Source organism: Coregonus lavaretus (assembly GCF_964263955.1).
Source record: "Coregonus lavaretus genome assembly, chromosome: 29".
NCBI lineage: Eukaryota > Metazoa > Chordata > Actinopteri > Salmoniformes > Salmonidae > Coregonus > Coregonus lavaretus.
Genome location: NC_140016.1, coordinates 33,512,624 through 33,534,286, shown reverse-complemented (window position 1 = coordinate 33,534,286; position 21,663 = coordinate 33,512,624). Strand labels below are relative to the sequence as shown.

General features: G+C 43.5%; 1 protein-coding gene across 1 annotated transcript in view; it reads left to right on the top strand.

The window, feature by feature from the left end:
* Positions 1-463: 463 nt before the first annotated feature.
* Positions 464-21,663, top strand: part of LOC311104633 (short transient receptor potential channel 3-like) — a gene marked incomplete at both ends in the record, with an annotated part of 103,189 nt that continues 81,989 nt past the window's right edge. The window contains 4 exons of the mRNA XM_084146485.1: positions 464-472; positions 727-860; positions 18,231-19,005; positions 19,428-19,478. Of these exons, the coding sequence (XP_084002611.1) occupies positions 464-472; positions 727-860; positions 18,231-19,005; positions 19,428-19,478 (969 nt within the window). The remainder of the gene's footprint in view (positions 473-726; positions 861-18,230; positions 19,006-19,427; positions 19,479-21,663) is intronic.

Below are 21,663 nucleotides of genomic sequence, written 5' to 3'. Positions count from 1 at the left end.
CACACACACACATATATATAACACACAAACACACACAACAAACAGACACACACACACACTTGAGATCAAAGAGGTGATACAGAGGTGGCCAGTAATTAAGGGTCTTACATCTAGCATTTACTGTGTGCATATTTCATGTGCAGTATGCCAAATGTTTGAATCATGTAACAGTACCTTGGGTGATATGGTGCCACCATGCATACATACTTTCATAAGCAATTAGAACCACTCTAGAAACTGAGAAGCAGATTAGATGCAGATTAGATTGCTGTAAGAGTGCTGTAAGAGTGCTGCACTAGTATTCAGATGGCTGAGGGCTACATCAAACCAACAGCTCTGTGATTTATAATCCAAAGAAAGCAATAATGGAAAGCAAGCAAACATCTTTCAGTTCCAAGGCAAATACTTAACCTTCTACTTGTGTGCTTTTAGTAACCTAGTGGTGGTGGTGGTAGTGGTAATGATGAAGACGGTGATTGATGAGCGTTCATTTGGCAGAAATGGGCTGGGCCACTACAACCTCCCATTCAGTTCACTTGTGCAAACTAGCCCACAGTTGTACAACGGCCTGGGGAAATAGACCGTAGGCTGGCTACCTGCTGAGAACGCAAGCACGAGCCGGCTTCATTCCGAAGCCAAAACGGACGTGCTGACTTCAGAATTTTGCCGCCAAAAAGGAGACAGTAGAAAGTGACTACTGCCCATAAATTCACGAAGGGCTGAAAGTATCACAAGAGAGGATCGTTCTCCGAAGAGGAGGATGAACACTGCTGGATAGAGGAAAACAGCGGTGTGGATGCACATTACCTAATATCCGTCCAAAAACTCCGGGACTCATCGGGATATTATGCTTATAATATGTGAGTAGACTAGCCTACTGTCTACGCATAACTCATGGGAGGCTAGATAAAGCTGGCACAATAATTTAGATACTATCTTTGTGTGGATTAAGATTTTTACTTAAAACTGTTGATATTTCATTAATTATTATTTTAGGACACAGGCTACTTTAAATTGACTTTTCTGCCTTTGGTCCAATTAAAAATCAACATTTCTCATGCGCTCTTCGAAGATCAAGCCTATTCATATTTGTTGCACTGACAGGTCATAGAAAGTCCTCCGATATGAAGCCTTTAACTGGTAGCTAATAGTGCAATGATGTTGTTTTGGGCCAAACCCAAATGTAGAATTATAGTCTATTATCAAATATACCTACATCTTTGGACATTGGCAGCGTTTGTGATAACACTTGCGCCACTTCGTTCGTGATCACACATGACGTAATGCAGACGAGAGAACATGATGCTGTTTTCACTCCCAGTTAGGCTGATAATGCATAAACCGACATGTAGTTTACATACACTACATGACCAAAAGTATGTGGACACCTGCTCGTGGAACATCTCATTCCAAAATCATGGGCATTAATATGGAATTTGTCCCCCCTCTGCTGCTATAACAACCTCCACTCTTCTGGGAAGGCTTTCCACTAGATGTTGGAACATTGCTGCGGGGACTTGCTTCCATTCAGCCACAAGAGCATTAATGAAATCGGGCACTGATGTTGGGCGATTAGGCCTGGCTCGCAGTCGGCGTTCCAATTCATCCCAAAGGTGTCCGATGGGGTTGAGGTCAGGGATCTGTGCAGGCCTGTCAAGTTCTTCCACACCAATCTCGACAAACCATTTCTGTATGGACCTCGCTTTGTGCACGGGGGCATTGTCATGCTGTAACAGGAATGGGCCTTGCCCAAACTGTTGCCACAAAGTTGGAAGCACAGAATCGTCTAGAATGTCATTGTATGCTGTAGCGTTACGATTTCCCTTCACTGGAAATAAGGGGCCTAGCCCGAACCATGAAAAACAGCCCCAGACCATTATTCATCCTCCACCAAACTTTACAGTTGGCACTATGCATTCGGGTAGGTAGTGTTCTCCTGGCAACCGCCAAATTCAGATTCGTCCGTCAGACTGCCAGGTGGTGAAGCGTAATGGCTACACCAATGGTGGCGATCTTTACAAAGTTTGGAACTCGGTAGTGAGTGTTGCAACTGAGGACAGATGATTTTTACGCTCTACACACTTCGCGGTTGAGCCGTTGTAGCTCCTAGACGTTTCCACTTCACAATAACAGCACTTACAGTTGACCAGGGCAGCTCTAGCAGGGCAGAAATTTTGCGAACTGACTTGGAATGGTGGAATCCTATGACGGTGCCACGTTGAAAGTCACTGAGCTCTTCAGTAAGGCCATTCTACTGCCAATATCTGTCTATGGAGAGTGCATGGCTGTGTGCTCGATTTTATACACTTGTCAGCAACAGGTTTGTCTGAAATAGCCGAATCCACTAATATGAAGTGGTGTCCACATACTTTTGCTGAAAAATGAATTTGTCTCCCAGTGTCTGTTGGAAAGAAAACTGAACCCGGTTTTCCTCTAGGATGTTGCATGTGCTAAGCTCTATTCCGTTTCTTTTTATCCTAAAAACTCCCTAGTCCTGCCGATGACAAGCATACCCATAACATGATGCAGCCACCACCATGTTTGAAAATATGAAGAGTGGTACTCAGTTATGTGTTGTGTTGGATTTGCCCCAAACATAACATGTTGTTTTACTTTAGTTTCTTATTGCAAACAGGATGCATGTTTTGGAATATTTTTATTCTGTACAGGCTTTCTTCTTTTCACGCTGTCGTTTAGGTTAGTATTGTATAGTAAAGACAATGTTGTTGATCCATCCTCAGTTATCTCCTATTAGAGCCATTAAACTCTGTAATGGTTTTATAGTCACAAATAGCCTCATGGTTAAATCCCTGAGCGGTTTCCTTCCTCTCCGGAAACTGAGTTAGGAAGGACGCCTGTGTCTTTGTAGTGAATGGGTGTATTTATACACCATCCAAAGTGTAATTAATAACTTCACCATGCTCAAAGGGATATTCAATGTCTGCTAATTGGTGCCCTGCTTTGCGAGGCATTGGAAAACCTCTCTGGTCTTTGTGGTTGAATCTGTGTTTGAAATTCACTGCTTCGCTGAGGGACCTTACAAATAATTGTATGTGTGGGGAACAGAGATGAGGTAGTCATTCAAAAATCATATTAAACACTATTATTGCACAGTCCATGCAACTTATTATGTAACTTCTTAAGCAAATTGTTACTCCTGAACTTTTTTAGGCTTGCCATAACAAAGGGGTTGAATACTTATTGACTCAAGACATTTCAGCTTTTCATTTTTAATTAATTTGTAAACATTTCTAAAAACATAATTCCACTTTGACATTATGGGGTATTGTGTTTAGGCCAGTGACTCAAAATCTCAAATTAATCCATTTGATATAAATCCCAAACTATAACACAACAGAATGTGGAAAAGGTCAAGGGGTGTGAATACTTTCTGAAGGCACTGTACATGTAGCACAGGGCTATGGTAAGTAGTGTAGTGTTTAACATCCTTCTAACTATGGATGTAAACTCTGCGTTTTGGATGTTCTTTATGATTAGCAAGCTGGTGCCACCTTACATTGTCAGGCTAAGCTGAGTTTACGGCTGTATATTAAAAATCCTGTTTGAAAAGTCAGTAGAAATACTTTAAAATGAACCTGTCAAACAATAGTAGGCCTACCACAGTCCCACAACCATGCTGTGTTGGGGATAGTAATAGCTCAAGTCTTGTGTGTTGCAATTTTTATATTTACTTAGATATTCCTTAGGTATACAGTGGGGCAAAAAAGTATTTAGTCAGCCACCAATTGTGCAAGTTCTCCCACTTAAAAAGATGAGAGAGGCCTGTAATTTTCATCATAGGTACACGTCAACTATGACAGACAAATTGAGAATTTTTTTTCCAGAAAATCACATTGTAGGATTTTTAATGAATTTATTTGCAAATTATGGTGGAAAATAAGTATTTGGTCACCTACAAACAAGCAATATTTCTGGCTCTCACAGACCTGTAACTTCTTCTTTAAGAGGCTCCTCTGTCCTCCACTCGTTACCTGTATTAATGGCACCTGTTTGAACTTGTTATCAGTATAAAAGACACCTGTCCACAACCTCAAACAGTCACACTCCAAACTCCACTATGGCCAAGACCAAAGAGCTGTCAAAGGACACCAGAAACAAAATTGTAGACCTGCACCAGGCTGGGAAGACTGAATCTGCAATAGGTAAGCAGCTTGGTTTGTAAGAAATCAACTGTGGGAGCAATTATTAGGAAATGGAAGACATACAAGACCACTGATAATCTCCCTCGATCTGGGGCTCCACGCAAGATCTCAACCCGTGGGGTCAAAATGATCACAAGAACGGTGAGCAGAAATCCCAGAACCACACGGGGGACCTAGTGAATGACCTGCAGAGAGCTGGGACCAAAGTAACAAAGCCTACCATCAGTAACACACTACGCCGCCAGGGACTCAAATCCTGCAGTGCAAGACGTGTCCCCCTGCTTAAGCCAGTACATGTCCAGGCTCGTCTGAAGTTTGCTAGAGTGCATTTGGATGATCCAGAAGAGGATTGGGAGAATGTCAGATGAAACCAAAATAGAACTTTTTGGTATAAACTCAACTTGTCGTGTTTGGAGGACAAAGAATGCTGAGTTGCATCCAAAGAACACATTATCATCTACTGTGAAGCATGGGGGTGGAAACATCATGCTTTGGGGCTGTTTTTCTGCAAAGGGACCAGGACGACTGATCCTTGTAAAGGAAAGAATGAATGGGGCCATGTATCGTGATATTTTGAGTGAAAACCTCCTTCCATCAGCAAGGGCATTGAAGATGAAACATGGCTGGGTCTTTCAGCATGACAATGATCCCAAACACACCGCCCGGGCAACGAAGGAGTGGCTTCGTAAGAAGCATTTCAAGGTCCTGGAGTGGCCTAGCCAGTCTCCAGATCTTAACCCCATAGAAAATCTTTTGAGGGAGTTGAAAGTCCGTGTTGCCCAGCGACAGCCCCAACACATCACTGCTCTAGAGGAGATCTGCATGGAGGAATGGGCCAAAATACCAGCAACAGTGTGTGAAAACCTTGTGAAGACTTACAGAAAACGTTTGACCTGTGTCATTGCCAACAAAGGGTATATAACAAAGTATTGAGAAACTTTTGTTATTGACCAAATACTTATTTTCCACCATAATTTGCAAAAAAATTCATTAAAAATCCTACAATGTGATTTACTGGATTTTTTTTCCTCATTTTGTCTGTCATAGTTGATGTGTACCTATGATGAAAATTACAGGCCTCTCTCATCTTTTTAAGTGGGAGAACTTGCACAATTGGTGGCTGACTAAATACTTTTTTCCCCCACTGTATGTTCAGTTTGTGAATACAACAAAAGTGGATGTCTTGCATTTTAAGATACCAATGCCATTTTATGCCTTGCCAATGGTATGCCTTGCCATCATGTGATTTGCGCCCTAGGTGTAGAGACCCTAGCCTGGTCTCAGATCTGTTTGTGCTCTTACCAAATCCATTGCTCATTGCCAAGCCAAACATGTTTGACATGACAATCAGTGACAAGGAATTGGCATGATAACACAACCAGACTGGCACGCAGGCTACGCAGGCATAGAATTAGAATGAGTATAATTTATATATATATATTTCTTCAGTCCATGGATTTTATTAGTGGTCCACTCAATATGGCAACACAATAGTCACTTGTGTGAGTAGAATAGTGAGAGAATTCTGACAGTATTTTCAGCAGAAGATTCTCACTGACAGAGAAAGCATTGTTCGACCTCGACCACCCAGGAATTAAAGTTAATGAATTCCTCCAGGCAGTGAAATTTATCCTCTGAGAAGATCATATGTGACCTTCCAAGAGCTGCCATTGTCTTATGGTCTTTAGCCTAGACAAAAACAAAAACATTAAGACCATGTACTGGGTCGTTCCACGAATTGAGTTCCTTTTGCATCTCTTTGATATTTTAAGTAGAAATTGTGCACAAATATAGAATTTCAAAAGCCTGCTATATTAAATGAAGTGCTCTTTATTATAGACCACTTGGAAAATTCTACCAAACTGATTGAATAAAGACTTGCTAAAGTGCCAAATTTCAGCATTTTCAGTGCATCCTCTGTGACTTCTAGGAATATTTTAACCCACTTAATCCCAACATTTACCCAATAATTCACCATCATTGGAAAGCCCTAGTTATGTTGTTGCTTTGACAAAGTAATTTCTGAAGATTATTATTTATTTAATGTCATTAGTGATTCAAGGGGAAAAAATCAAAATAAAACTGTCCCTCATTTTAAGGTCAACCCTGTTACGTGAACTGAACTCTCGTTTTAATATGAAATCAAAGTTTATTGGTCGCGTACACAGTTGAGCAGGGGTTATAGTGGGTGCAGCGAAATGCTTATGTTACAACTCCTAACAATGCAGTAAAATGTCAAACAATGAAATGTAAGAACATAAAAAACGACATGAAATCAAGAACGGCAGGACGAATCTGATTAACAACCCAAATACCACTGTAGCAGTAATCAAATGCAATCTGTAAGTATGTACATACACTGGGAGAATTTACACAATATCAGCTAAGAACGATATGTACAGCAGGAGATACTGTATATTAGAGTAAGCAATGTAAAAAATCCAGTGTATAAATAAATATGCAATGTGTATAAACAGTGTAACCGAAATACAATGTACAGTAATATATTTATTATGATGAACTACGTCGGGGATACAATATTTAAATGCACAGTGTGAAACGGGAAGTGACCAGTGGTTCAATGTCTCTAGCATGGGACAGCAGCGTTGGTCCTTAATGATTTTCTTGGCCTTCCTTTGACACTGGGTGCTGTAGATGTCCGGGAGGGCAGGCTCCGTGCCCCCGGAGGTGAAACTATTCCTTTTCAAATAATGTCAAATCATAGTGTAAAAGCAGGTGAGCTGGTTCTACTCTTTTTGGCCATTTTCTGGTGGCCAAAAAGTGAGCAGGTCGAGCACAACACGATAACCCTGTTACCCATAGATAGACAAGCTAGAAATGTTTGAACAATTTCAATGTTTTAGTGAAGCTTGCATTCAATTGCCCCTCCCTGTTGCACACAACATGGGGATTTACAGTGCCTTGCAAAGGTATTCATCCCCCTTGGCATTTTTCCTGTTTTGTTGCATTACAACCTGTAATTTAAATGTTTTTTTATTTGGACTTCATGTAATGGACATACACAAAATAGTCCAAATTGGTGAAATGAAAAAAATAACTTGTTTCAAAAAATTCTATAAAATAAATAACGGAAAAGTGGTGCGTGCATATGTATTCACCCCCTTTGCTATGAAGACCCTAAATAAGATCTGGTGCAACCAATTAACTTCAGAAATCACATAATTAGTTAAATAAAGTCCACCTGTGTGCAATCTAAGTGTCACATGATCTGTCACATGATCTCAGTATATATACACCTGTTCTGAAAGGCCCCAGAGTCTGCGACATCACTAAGCAAGGGGCACCACCAAGCAAGAGGCACCATGAAGACCAAGGAGTTCTCCAAACAGGTCAGGGACAAAGTTGTGGAGAAGTACAGATCAGGGTTGGGTTATGAAAAAAGATCTGAAACTTTGAACATCCCACGGAGCACCATTAAATCCATTATTAAAAAATGGAAAGAATATGGCACCACAACAAACCTGCCAAGAGAGGGCCACCCACCAAAACTCACGGACCAGGCAAGGAGGGCATTAATCAGAGAGGCAACAAAGAGACCAAAGATAACCCTGAAGGAGCTGCAAAGCTCCACAGCGGAGATTGGAGTATCTGTCCATAGGACCCCTTTAAGCCGTACACTCCACAGAGCTGTGGTGGCAGCATCATGCTGTGGGGATGTTTTTCATCGGCAGGGACTGGGAAACTGGTCAGAATTGAAGGAATGATGGATGGCGCTAAATACAGGAAAATTCTTGAGGGAAACCTGTTTCAGTCTTCCAGAGATTTGAGACTGGGACGGAGGTTCACCTTCCAGCAGGACAATGACCCTAAGCATATTGCTAAAGCAACACTTGAGTGGTTTAAGGGGAAACATTTAAATGTCTTGGAATGGCCTAGTCAAAGCCCAGACCTCAATCCAATTGAGAATCTGTGGTATGACTTAAAGATTGCTGTACACCAGCGGAACGCATCCAACTTGAAGGAGCTGGAGCAGTTTTGCCTTGAAGAATGGGCAAAAATCCCAGTGGCTAGATGTGCCAAGATTATAGAGACATACCCCAAGAGACTTGCAGCTGTAATTGCTGCAAAAGGTGGCTCTACAAAGTATTGACTTTGGGGAGTTGAATAGTTATGCACGCTCAAGTTTTCTGTTTTTTAAATCTTATTTCTTGTTTGTTTCACAAAAAAATAATATTTTGCATCTTCAAAGTGGTAGGCATGTTGTGTAAATCAAATGATACAAACCCCCCAAAATCAAATTTAATTCCAGGTTGTAAGGCAACAAAATAGGAAAAATGCCAAGGGGGGTGAGTACTTTTGCAAGCCACTGTATGTTACGGTCAATCCTGTTACTTTATTTGGCACTTAATAGGCACTTACTATAGTAATTTTATTTAACCTCTTAAAATGGAAAACATGTTATTTATTAAGTTGAACATGTGTTCTTTATGAATGTTAAAATTATGTGAAATAACATGTATTTTTTCACCAAGTTACACTACTCAAAAGGCACCTAATTGGTGGAACAACCCTACTATTGTACTGGATGTGTCTTTACACATTGGATTGGGGTTCTAATTATGGTGCAAAGCAACTGTATTGTCAAACCAAAATGTTTTGGTAGTTTGTTCCAGCGCTGTGGTAATATTTCCCTTTCCTGCCAGAATTGGTAAAGTTCTGACCTTTCATATGCTTTCTTTTGGACTTAAGGTATATCAGACAAGCTACTGGATCAGTGATTTATTAATGAATGTAATTAACAGACCTGTTCAACGTGTAGTCATGATCATGTGACCTAATGTCACTCAAAGTATTGCAGATTCTCACAATGCACTCTGCACTGTAAATTGTTATCATGACACTTGTACCTGTCTTACCTGTACTAAAACCCTCTGGAGTGTCATGGAAATAGTGTAGGCCTACAATAGTAATTAGGACAATAATAAGGCCCTGCAATAGACTAGCATACTGTCCAGTAGGTGTACTTGTACGTTAAGCAGCCTCACGCTACAGAATCAGGAGACAGTCCCCTGCACTATGGGCCATTCTGGCTCTGACAAGGCTACCTACAATATCAATTGAGGCTTTTGTATTGTATAATTAGTTGGGGCGAAGCTGGGACTAAATGGCTTTGTCAGGTCCAGGCATTTTCTTAGGCAGTGTATTAGGCTCTGGCCAGTCTGTGTCGCCACCGGCTGTGACTGTAAAAAAGGCCAAGCCTGTGCATGTGACTTTCCCCGATGTCAGCAGATGAAGACACAAGTTTGGCTGCCGACCAAGTTATCAGTGTTTACTAGAAAATTGTGCGTGTCTCTTATACAGAGGCAGTGAAAATTGTCGAAGCAGCAAGTAGAGACGATGAAGCCATGGCAGTGGATGCCCAACAGTCTGTGGATGTCAGTCAGTTGAGAGATCCTGAAACACAAATCGTGAAGAAGGTTGATTTTGTTGCGTTTATTGCGCAGGTGATTAATTGTACAGGACAAACTAACAAAAAATCGAAGAAACAGGAAATCATTGTGAAAGCGGCTAAAAGGTTCTTGGATCTCCAGGATTTCACGGCTGAAACATTGCAGAGAATACTGTCTGAAGAAGCTTCCCCCTCTCAGGCCTCAGAGCCTGTGTAGGGATCTGAGTACATTGACTTTGTTTACCCCACCCAGTAGGTGGTGGCAATACACCTTTTTGGATGTAGTACACCAATAAAACCTTAAAGAAGAACAAGAACATTGTGCACACATCCATAAAGTGAGTTGTGGGTTTACTGTTGTGGGTTTTATGCTGTTAGCAATGCTCAGTCACTTATAGTTACTTTCTTACATTTGTAACTGTGCATAAAGTACTGTTTGTAACATTCAGCTAATGTTTGTGTATATTTCAGATATAACATCTGCATGTTGTTTATATTGTCTGTGCCAGCATTGCCTTAATTGCATGAGTATTTATGCATAATATGTTAGTTTAGAGATGCTTATTGTATAGCCTGTAGTTTATGCTCATGCTAGTTTATGCACATGGCGTGTTTCTAGAACCTAATAGAAGTTTCAGAGAAGGTTCTTGGATCTGGAGCATGCACAGTGTAATTTACGACCCTGTGGCACCAGGGCAGATCAGATAAGATCTCCACCAGTCCGCAGAGGGCCATAAATCTAGCCCGTCAGAGTAATTTGTTTCTTCTCTCTCCTTTTCATTCCTGTTATATATTCCTATTGCATGTACAACTATATTAATACTGTCATATGTATATGTTTCTTCTCTTTAGAACCACAAGTCCATCCTATGCACAAAGATACTTCTATGGGGTGTGTGTGCAACTGTGTGGTGGTGACCAAGATATAATAAACCTCTGGATATGGACACACCTGCCTTGTTCTTGCCGGACAGCCTGTAGCGAGTCAGAACCAAACCAATCATCACTAAGTGCTAGTGGGTGAGGGCATTCACAGCCAACCACTAAGACGAACTCCAGCTAGCAGTTTTTACATGGTCCTTCATTTCGCCGGATTTAACAACCAACAGTTTTTACATGGTCCTTCATATCGCCGGATTCTGACCTGGCTACAGTGAAGATGTTCCAGTACCCAAAAGAGGAGTTGTTTCTGCACCCCAGGATGCAGAGAAGTTATCCTGCAATCCTAAGCCGTATGGGGCTGCTGTCACGCACCTCTCTCATCCTACAGTTGACCAGACCTGCTCCAGGCCTCCTCACCAGGGGTTAGCTGCTGAGGGAATATGAGGACCTAAGTCATGAAGCACAAGAGATCACGAGGGTGTACTCTAGGCTCTCCCGGTCTGAGTCACCGCCACAGGAGCACCGGTACCGCCGCTACTCTCCTGACCACCACCGCTCTAGGCCTCCCCGGCTAGAGCCATCGTCAGCGCCACATGAGCGCCACCACAGCCAATACTCCCAGAGTCAGCCCGTCTACTCCAGGCCCACCTGGTCTGAGCGTTCGCCCCCTCTAAGGGAACATTGAGACCCCCACTACGTCCCGAGGTGGCCCAGCTATTCAACAGATCGTTGTCGCTCCAAGCCCCCCCTGCTGGAGCCTACATTGTATCTACCAGAACGCCACCTCCCCCCGAGGTGGTCCAACCGCTCTCCCGACCGACGTCCCTCTAGGCCCCCCCCCCCCCCCCCCGGCCAGAGGCACGGCAGCGTCGGGTCCACTTCAGCTCACCAGAGCGGCTTAGCTCCCCAGCAGATGAAGATAACTCCAGAGTGCACAGTCCACCACACTAAGGTCTGCACCCCCCTCAGCCAGAGCCTCGACTAGCCATAGTTAAGGAGACTTCCACTCCAGTCGTGGAGCCACAGCCAGCCGCTGCCATGGGGCCTGTTCTGGTTGCAGTTGCGGAGTCATCCTCTACTTTCTGTGAGGAGACCATGCTATTCGATGCAGATGCTCAGGTGCCCGAGGTTCGACTGTCTGCTACCCTGGAACCTTCAGCCACAAAGACTCCACCTAGTCTCCATCAGGAGCTCCTCCCTGCTCCTGGCCCAGAGTCCAAGCCTGCACTGGATTATTTGCCCGCTCCTAGGAGGGAGCCACAGCCAGCCACTGCCATGGGGCCTGTTCTGGTTGCAGTTGCAGAGTCGTCCTCTACTCCCTGTGAGGAGACCATGCTAGTCGTGGCAGATGCTCGGGTCCCAGAGGTTTGAATGTCTGCTACCCACGGCCTGGTGGGATCAGCCCCGGCCTGTCTTCGAAGTTCAGCTTTCGCTGTCAATTTCCAGGCTGCGGCCACAAGGACTCAGACCACTTCTGCTAGTCCCAGGCCTGAGGACCCTGCTGGCCCGCTTGCTAGCACCCTGCTAGCTCCAGCCTTGAGGACCCCGATTCTTCCAGACCTCGCCTCAGGGGACCCTCCAGTCCTCTCCATGGGGGTCACCAGACATCACCCCGGGTGACCCACCAGAAGGCACCTTCAATGTCCCCCCTAACCTAGATGTAGGGTCAGAGTTCCCTGTCTCCCTCTTGGGGTTTACGTTTCCTGTCTTCCCAGTAGGCCAAGTGTTTCCCCAAGTAAGGTTAGAGTTCCCTGCCTTCCCGGTAGGTCCAGTCTATTTTGCCCCCTCGGTAGGTCAAGAGTATTCTGGCCCTTCGGTAGGTCAGATGTATTCTGTCCCCCAGTAGGCTCTCAGTTTCCGTGATGCAACCGGTCAGGATGCTCTCGATGGTGCAGCTGTAGAACCTTTTGAGGATCTTTTCAGTCTCCTGAGGAGGAATAGGCTTTGTCGTGCCCTCTTCACGACTGTCTTGGTGTGTTTGGACCATAATAGTTTGTTGGTGATGTGGACACCAAGGAACTTGAAACTCTCGACACGCTCCACTACAGCCTCGTCAATGTTAATGGGGGCCTCTTCGGCCCTCCTTTTCCTGTAGTCCACGATCATCTCCTTTGTCTTGCTCACATTGAGGGAGAGGTTGTTGTCCTGGCAACACACTGCCAGGTCTCTGACCCCGTCCCTATAGGCTGTCTCATCGTTGTCGGTGATCAGGCCTACCACTGTTTTGTCATCAGCAAACTTAATGATGGTGTTGGAGTCGTGCTTGGCCACTAGGTCTGCAACCTTTGCCCTGAGTTGGTCCGCAGTCCCCAGCCTCAATCGGCAAGCAGTCAGCTCCCTTAGTGCTATACGCCAAACCTCCTACCCTAGTTCTAGTTCCTGGGTATCCCATCCCGCTAGGTTCTGAGTTTTCTGCTCCTCTAGGTGTGCAGTTCCATCCCCTAGCCAGTTCGCAGCCCCAAGCCTCAGCCGCCGCCCAATCGCCTATATTAGCACTAGGCTATAAGTTCCCTGCTCAGCTAGGTTTGCAGCCTCCCCCCATACCTGGCTTGCAGTCCTCAGTCTTAGTAGTAGGTTCCAAGTCCCCTGCCCTGTCAGGCCCCGAGTTTCCTGCCCTCAGCCCCCTGACCCGGGGGGCCTGCTGTCTTTATTTCTGTTATGTTATTCTGCAATCTGGACTCAGGGGTAGATGTAATATTGTAAACATATATACAACACTGCAATTAGAATGATATGTTATGTTTTGTGTGGTATGTATTAATTTGTGGATGTCCATCATCCATTTTGTATGATATGTTACGAATTATAATTTGTTGTGGCTAGCGTTATACGCACACCCATCCACCCCGACCACCCTACTTTAATATTTGCTTTAAGTAACCTTCTGTCTTATCTAACTATACCAAACGTAACATACAGTGGGGAAAAAAAGTATTTAGTCAGCCACCAATTGTGCAAGTTCTCCCACTTAAAAAGATGAGAGAGGCCTGTAATCATAGGTACACGTCAACTATGACAGACAAATTGAGAGAAAAAAAATCCAGAAAATCACATTGTAGGATTTTTAATGATTTTATTTGCAAATTATGGTGGAAAATAAGTATTTGGTCACCTACAAACAAGCAAGATTTCTGGCTCTCACAGACCTGTAACTTCTTATTTAAGAGGCTCCTCTGTCCTCCACTCGTTACCTGTATTAATGGCACCTGTTTGAACTTGTTATCAGTATAAAAGACACCTGTCCACAACCTCAAACAGTCACACTCCAAACTCCACTATGGCCAAGACCAAAGAGCTGTCAAAGGACACCAGAAACAAAATTGTAGACCTGCACCAGGCTGGGAAGACTGAATCTGCAATAGGTAAGCAGCTTGGTTTTAAGAAATCAACTGTGGGAGCAATTATTAGGAAATGGAAGACATACAAGACCACTGATAATCTCCCTCGATCTGGGGCTGCACGAAAGATCTCACCCCGTGGGGTCAAAATGATCACAAGAACGGTGAGCAAAAATCCCAGAACCACATGGGGGGACCTAGTGAATGACCTGCAGAGAGCTGGGACCAAAGTAACAAAGCCTACCATCAGTAACACACTACGCCGCCAGGGACTCAAATCCTGCAGTGCCAGACGTGTCCCCCTGCTTAAGCCAGTACATGTCCAGGCCCGTCTGAAGTTTGCTAGAGTGCATTTGGATGATCCAGAAGTGGATTGGGAGAATGTCATATGGTCAGATGAAACCAAAATAGAACTTTTTGCTAAAAACTCAACTCGTCGTGTTTGGAAGACAAAGAATGCTGAGTTGCATCCAAAGAACACCATACCTACTGTGAAGCATGGGGGTGGAAACATCATGCTTTGGGGCTGTTTTTCTGCAAAGGGACCAGGACGACTGATCCGTGTAAAGGAAAGAATGAATGGGGCCATGTATCGTGAGATTTTGAGTGAAAACCTCCTTCCATCAGCAAGGGCATTGAAGATGAAACGTGGCTGGGTCTTTCAGCATGACAATGATCTCAAACACACCGCCCGGGCAACGAAGGAGTGGCTTCGTAAGAAGCATTTCAAGGTCCTGGAGTGGCCTAGCCAGTCTCCAGATCTCAACCCCATAGAAAATCTTTGGAGGGAGTTGAAAGTCCGTGTTGCCCAGCGACAGCCCCAAAACATCACTGCTCTAGAGGAGATCTGCATGGAGGAATGGGCCAAAATACCAGCAACAGTGTGTGAAAACCTTGTGAAGACTTACAGAAAATGTTTGACCTGTGTCATTGCCAACAAAGGGTATATAACAAAGTATTGAGAAACTTTTGTTATTGACCAAATACTTATTTTCCACCATAATTTGCAAATAAATGAATAAAAAATCCTACAATGTGATTTCTTTGAATTTTTTTTCTCATTTTGTCTGTCATAGTTGACGTGTACCTATGATGAAAATTACAGGCCTCTCTCATCTTTTTAAGTGGGAGAACTTGCACAATTGGTGGCTGACTAAATACTTTTTTTTCCCAACTGTACTTAACTCCCCGGCCATCCAACAATCCAAACTAGATGCCCTCAATCTCACACAAATTATCAAGGAACCTACCAGGTACAACCCTAAATCCGTAAACATGGGCACCCTCATAGATATCATCCTGACTAACTTACCCTCTAAATACACCTCCGCTGTCTTCAACCAGGATCTCAGCGATCACTGCCTTATTGCCTGCGTCCGTAATGGGTCCGCGGTCAAACGACCACCCCTCATCACTGTCAAACGCTCCCTAAAACACTTTAGCGAGCAGGCCTTCCTAATTGACCTGGCCCAGGTATCTTGGATGGACATCGATCTCATTCCGTCAGTAGAGGATGCCTGGTTGTTCTTTAAAAGTGCTTTCCTCTCAATCTTAAATAAGCATGCCCCATTCAAAAAATGCAGAACTAAGAACAGATATAGCCCGTGGTTCTCCTCAGCCTTGACTGCCCTTGACCAGCACAAAAACATCCTGTGGCGTACTGCATTAGCATCGAACAGCCCCCGCGATATGCAACTTTTCAGGGAAGTCAGGAAGCAATATACACAATCAGTTAGGAAAGCAAAGGCTAGCTTTTTCAAACAGAAATTTGCATCCTGTAGCACTAACTCCAAAAAGTTTTGGGACACTGTAAAGTCCATGGAGAATAAGAGCACCTCCTCCCAACTGCCCACTGCACTGAGGCTAGGAAACACTGTCACAACAGATAAATCTACAACAATCGAGAAATTCAACAAGCATTTTGCTACGGCTGGCCATGCTTTCCACCCGGCTACCACTACCCTGGCCACCAGCTCTGCACCCTCCGCTGCAACTTGCCCATGCCCCCCCCGCTTCTCCTTTACACAAATTCAGACAGCTGATGTTCTGAAAGAGCTGAAAAATCTGGACCTCTACAAATCAGCTGGGCTAGATAATCTGGACCCTTTCTTTCTAAAATTGTCGCAATCCCTATTAATAGCCTGTTCAATCTCTATTTCGTAATGTCTGAGATCCCCAGAGATTGGAAAGCTGCCGCGGTCATCCCCCTCTTCAAAGGGGGTGACACTCTAGATCCAAACTGTTACAGACCTATATCCATCCTGCCCTGCCTTTCGAAAGTTTTTGAAAGCCAGGTTAACAAACATATCACCGACCATTTCGAATGCCACCGTACCTTCTCCGCTATGCAATCCGGTTTCCGAGCTGGTCATGGGTGCACCTCAGACTGTAAACTCTCCTTCCAGACTCACATTAAGCATCTCCAATCAAAAGTTAGATCTAGAATCGGCTTCCTATTTCGCAACAAAGCCTCCTTCACTCATGCTGCCAAACATGCCTTCGTAAAACTGACTATCCTACCGATCCTTGACTTCGGCGATGTCATTTAGAAAATAGCCTCCAACATTCTACTCAGCAAATTGGATGTAGTCTATCACAGTGCCATCCGTTTTGTCACCAAAGCCCCATATACTACCCACCATTGTGACCTGTACACTCTTGTTAGCTGGCCCTCAATACATATTCCTCACCAAACCCACTGGCTCCAGGTCATCTATAAATCAATGCTAGGCCAATCCCCGTTTTATCTTAGCTCACTGGTCACCATAGCAACACCCACCCGTAGTATGCGCTCCAGCAGGTATATCTCACTGGTCATCCCCAAAGCCAACACCTCCTTTGGCCGCCATTCTTTACAGTTCTCTGCTGCCAATGACTGGAACGAACTGCAAAAATCTCTGAAGCTGGAGACTCTTATCTCCCTCACTAACTTTAGGCGTAAGTTGTCAGAGCAGCTTACCGATCCCTGCACCTGTACACAGCCCATCTGTAATTAGCCCACCCAACTACCTCATCCCCATATTGTTATTTATTTTGCTAATTTGCACCCCAGTATCTCTATTTGCACATCATCTTTTGCACATCTATCATTCCAGTGTTAATACGAAATTGTCACTATTTTGCACTATGGCCTATTTATTGCCTTACCTCCATAATTTACTACATTCGCACACACTGTATATATATTTTCTGTTGTATTTTTGACTTTATGTTTTGTTTACCCCATATGTAACTCTGTGTTGTTATTTTTATCGCACTGCTTTGCATTATCTTGGCCAGGTCGCAGTTGTAAATGAGAACTTGTTCTCAACTGGCTTACCTGGTTAAATAAAGTAGAAGAAAAGAATAAAAAAAATAGGACAGAAGCCTATCTCCTGTTCCTGAAGCTTGAGGCAGCTTGATGTACAAGTACTCCCCCTTGTCTATCAGGGCATTATTTGAATGTATGATCCTCCAGTGTTCTTGCCTTATGACTCAAACTGAAATTGAGTTGGATGTTTTTAATCAAAACTGGACTTGAGTTGAATTGGCCCAGAGAGGGAATGGAACCGAATTGAATTAATGGAATAGACTATTAATTGGCTACTAATTTAATTTGATAAATGTGTATTTTCATATCAAGCATTATTTGGTCCATTTGAGGTGGGCTGGTTTAATAATAATTTCCAAGTTCAAGTACATTTTATGGACCAACTCCTACTACTCAATTACCAATGGTGTACAAATACTTACCAAATACCCTTGGATATTATTAAGCCACTATCAAAAATAAGTAATCCAACGTATTTAATGACTATGGCTCTCATCTCTGGCAAGAGCAGTTGCTTGAGTTCATACCTGGCACAGAAACCCATGAAATATCAGTGCAACCTGTAGTTGTATCACTCAGGCATCTGTTGTGTGTCATTAAAATGCTATTAACACCACAAGGATTTCTCACACAGTCTGTGGGGTGCTCTGTCACTGGCTCACCTCTCACTAAGACGGCTGGGGTGGCTAGGTTCTAATGAATACACTGCTGTCCGGCTGCCACTCTCCACTCTGTTGTGAACGTAGGGGTGGCATGGGGTGGTGGAATTATGTGGCTGTGGGCCAAGGAACAACAGAAACTGTGCAGACATCAAAGATGATGCTCTAGATAAGCCCTTGTGCCAGAACGCAACAAAAGCTCCGAGCTTATATCACTGGTCTCTTTGAATGGTGAAGGGTCATTTAGTAGACTTTGTAAAACATAGGCCTACAACTGAAGTCATCTATTTATAGTTGAAGGACAAAGCAGCTTGTTTTAACTTGTAGGGTAGTTTATCTTTACTATCCCAGAGGGGCAATTGTCTTTATAGCTGGTAGTCAGTCAAACTTGGTGGTAAATATGTTTGCAAAAGTCAAGGCTCTTCACAGAGGAAGTAACCATGATGTCGTTTTCTCTGTCTCTGCAAGGAAATCCGCAGCGGAACTCGAGCTCCCCGCCCACCAGCGGATGACGGCGGCGCGGGAGAAGGGTCGCCGACCGGCGATGCGCGGGCCGGCCTTCATGTTCAACGACCGCACCACCAGCATGACCGCCGAGGAGGAGCGCTTTCTGGACGCCGCCGAGTACGGCAACATCCCTGTGGTCCGCAAGATGCTGGAGGAGTCCACCACGCTCAATGTCAACTGCGTGGACTACATGGGCCAGAACGCATTGCAGCTGGCGGTGGGCAACGAGCACCTGGAGGTGACGGAACTGCTGCTGAGGAGGGACAACCTGGCGCGCATCGGTGACGCCCTACTCCTGGCTATCTCGAAAGGCTATGTCAGGATCGTGGAAGTCATCTTGGCCCATCCGTCCTTCCAAGCCAGCGAGCGGCTGACGCGGAGTCCGTGCGAGCTGCAGGACGACGACTTCTACTCGTACGACGAGGACGGTACACGCTTCTCGCCCGACATCACCCCCATCATTCTGGCTGCGCACTGCCAGAAGTATGAGGTGGTGCACATGCTGCTGTTGAAGGGTGCGCGCATCGAGCGGCCACATGACTACTTTTGCAAGTGTGCAGAATGCACCGAGAAACAGGGCAAAGACTCTTTCAGCCACTCACGCTCGCGCATCAATGCCTACCGGGGCCTGGCTAGCCCAGCTTACCTGTCGCTGTCTAGCGAGGACCCGGTGCTCACCGCACTGGAGCTCAGCAACGAACTGACCAAGTTGGCCAACATCGAGAAGGAGTTCAAGGTAGGACACTTATGAACTACTTGCACAGGGTTGCAAATTTCTGGAAACGTTCCCAAATCGCAGGTTTTTCAGAAATCTATTTCTAAGAACGCTCTCAATATTGTTAGGTTTTTCAGAAAAACCTAGGAATTTTGGGAAATTTCACAGAATTTTGCAAACCTTCTACTCAGAAGCTAATGCGTGATGTCTGTTTTTGCGACATTTATTTTGATGGCATAACCATGTTTGATCGGTTTCTTGACATAGTACTAACAAGATTGATGATTGTTATCAGGTAAAGTCTTGTACAATAGCAATGTGTTGATGCTGCTTATCTACACCTTTCATTTCTGCCTCATGTTTTCATTTTAACACAGATGTTGTCATGTAATGAATCTTCAACCTGTGTGTGTGTTTGTGTGTTATGCTGCTGTCGCCACCAGGATAAAAAGAGCCATAAAAAAGAGACCATGCAGCACAATTGCTTTTCCCTGGTAAATATGTTTAACTACATCAATTCATTGACATTGATTTAAAAAATGCCTAGCCTCACACTGGCTAATTACTTGCTGTTACTTCAAGGGTAAACTGTCTTTTAGCATTTCTGGCTGACTGTCAGCTTGTGCATTAAGTTGTTATTTAGACACACATTGTGACTTGAATTACAAGACTAGTTAATGGAAGAGAGTGAAAACTGTGGTGTTTCAAAAAACAAATGTCCTCTCCTTTAAGAACTGCTTTGATTTTTAAAAATTATTTGTCTAATTTGTATTGATTGTAAAAATGAGTTCACTGAACCATATTGCCACAAAAGCGTATTACCCAAATTTGCTAAAGTGTTCCATGCTGTTAAACATATTAACAACCATTTTGAGCTTGGCATGATGCAACAAGCTACACTGAATTTGTTTTAAATTAGAACATTTTAGGAAAGGATGCTTGTTTGTAGTCTGGATACCAGTCTTTTTAGCTAACATTCCACTCCTTGCCACTCCCCACTGGGCACAAACTGGTTAAATCAGTGTTGTTTCAACGTAATTTCTCAATGTATTGTGACGTGCAATCTACGTGGAAAATACATTGGATTTGAAAAAAGTATTTGTTTTGAGGGTGAAATTACAACCACATGACTGGCATCATGGTAACCAATTTTCAACATTGACAAACCTTGTATAAAATATGTTGAATTTGTACCTTTGAAACAATGTCAGATCTTCAATGTAATGTCCACTATAAGAACAAACTATAGGCTGGGCAGCACCTCCTACTGGAAAGTTGATCTATCTACAGTTACCTTTTGGTATCCCATCCAGGGTTTTAACCAAGCCCAGTCCTGCTTAGCTTTGATATTTGTCACCAGCTGTTACCAATGTGCTATCGTGAGGATGATTGTTGAGAAATCTCCACTAAATAGATTCACTGTTGCTATCAAAGTCATTTCAACAGGTAGGTTTAACAGAGAAAATGAAATTTAACCATACTGTATCAATCATATATCATCATGATGCTATTTGGGCATGTATAGCATTTGGGAAGTCATCAACAGCTATTGTTTAAATTCAACCCAGGATTCAACTAAAAATAGACAATACATATAGGCCTAGGTTACATAGCTCTCAATATCGGACCTCATACAGGGCTTGTTATGTTTTGTGCTGATACCTGTTTTCTTCAATCTGTTCTCTGAATTGTCCTTTTGCTTCCCTCTGTGAGAGATGCAGTGAGATGATGGAGGTATATCGGAACATGTTCTAGTGAATCAAATGCAGTAAATGGTTCACTGCCTCTTACCACATGGTGCAATGCTTCACTTTAGAGTTGGAACATAATGTTCAGTTATGAGTGACTGGAAATGTAGGGTTTGGACTTGCCAAAAACTGCATTCAAATTGTCTCCCATTCTATGTCTTTGGACAGATGGATTAGGACAAATCGATCACAATTAGGAAGAATAAAGCAAAGACATAAACAAAGTGGCAGATGCACTCTGAACAAAGTCTAGTTGTTCCATGGAAATTAAATCCAGAATAAATGCTCTCAGCAAACAATCACATTTAAAAGCACATCGACTGTTCTCCATGCTCCTATCTGGCAGGCGATATCAAGGCTTAGACCAAAAGACTCATAAACAGCCTCTATCCCCTGGCCATAAGACTGTTAAATGGCTAACAACTACTGCTCCCCCTCACACCTACGCTGCTGCTAAAATGATTATTGATTCGATATATTACTACCATTACGCTGCTGTTCATTGAAGATTGATTGCCATTAGTATCTATCTATTTATCCTGCTACTGGTCACTATTACTCCTGTTTACAGTTTATGTTTATGTACAGTACCAGTGAAAAGTTTTGACACACCTACTCATTCAAGGGTTTTTCTTTATTTTTAATATTTTCTACATTGTAGAATAATAGTGAAGACATCAAAACTATGAAATAACACATATGGAATCATGTAGTAACCAAAAAAGTGTTAAACAAATCAAAATGTATGTTATATTTTAGATTCTTCAAAGTAGCCACCCTTTGTCTTGATGACAGCTTTGCACACTCTTGGCATTCTCTCAACCAGCTTCACCTGGAATACTTTTCCAACAGTCTTGAATGAGTTCCCACATATGCTGAACACTTGTTGGCTGATTTTCCTTCACTCTTCGGTCCGTCTCATCCCAAACCA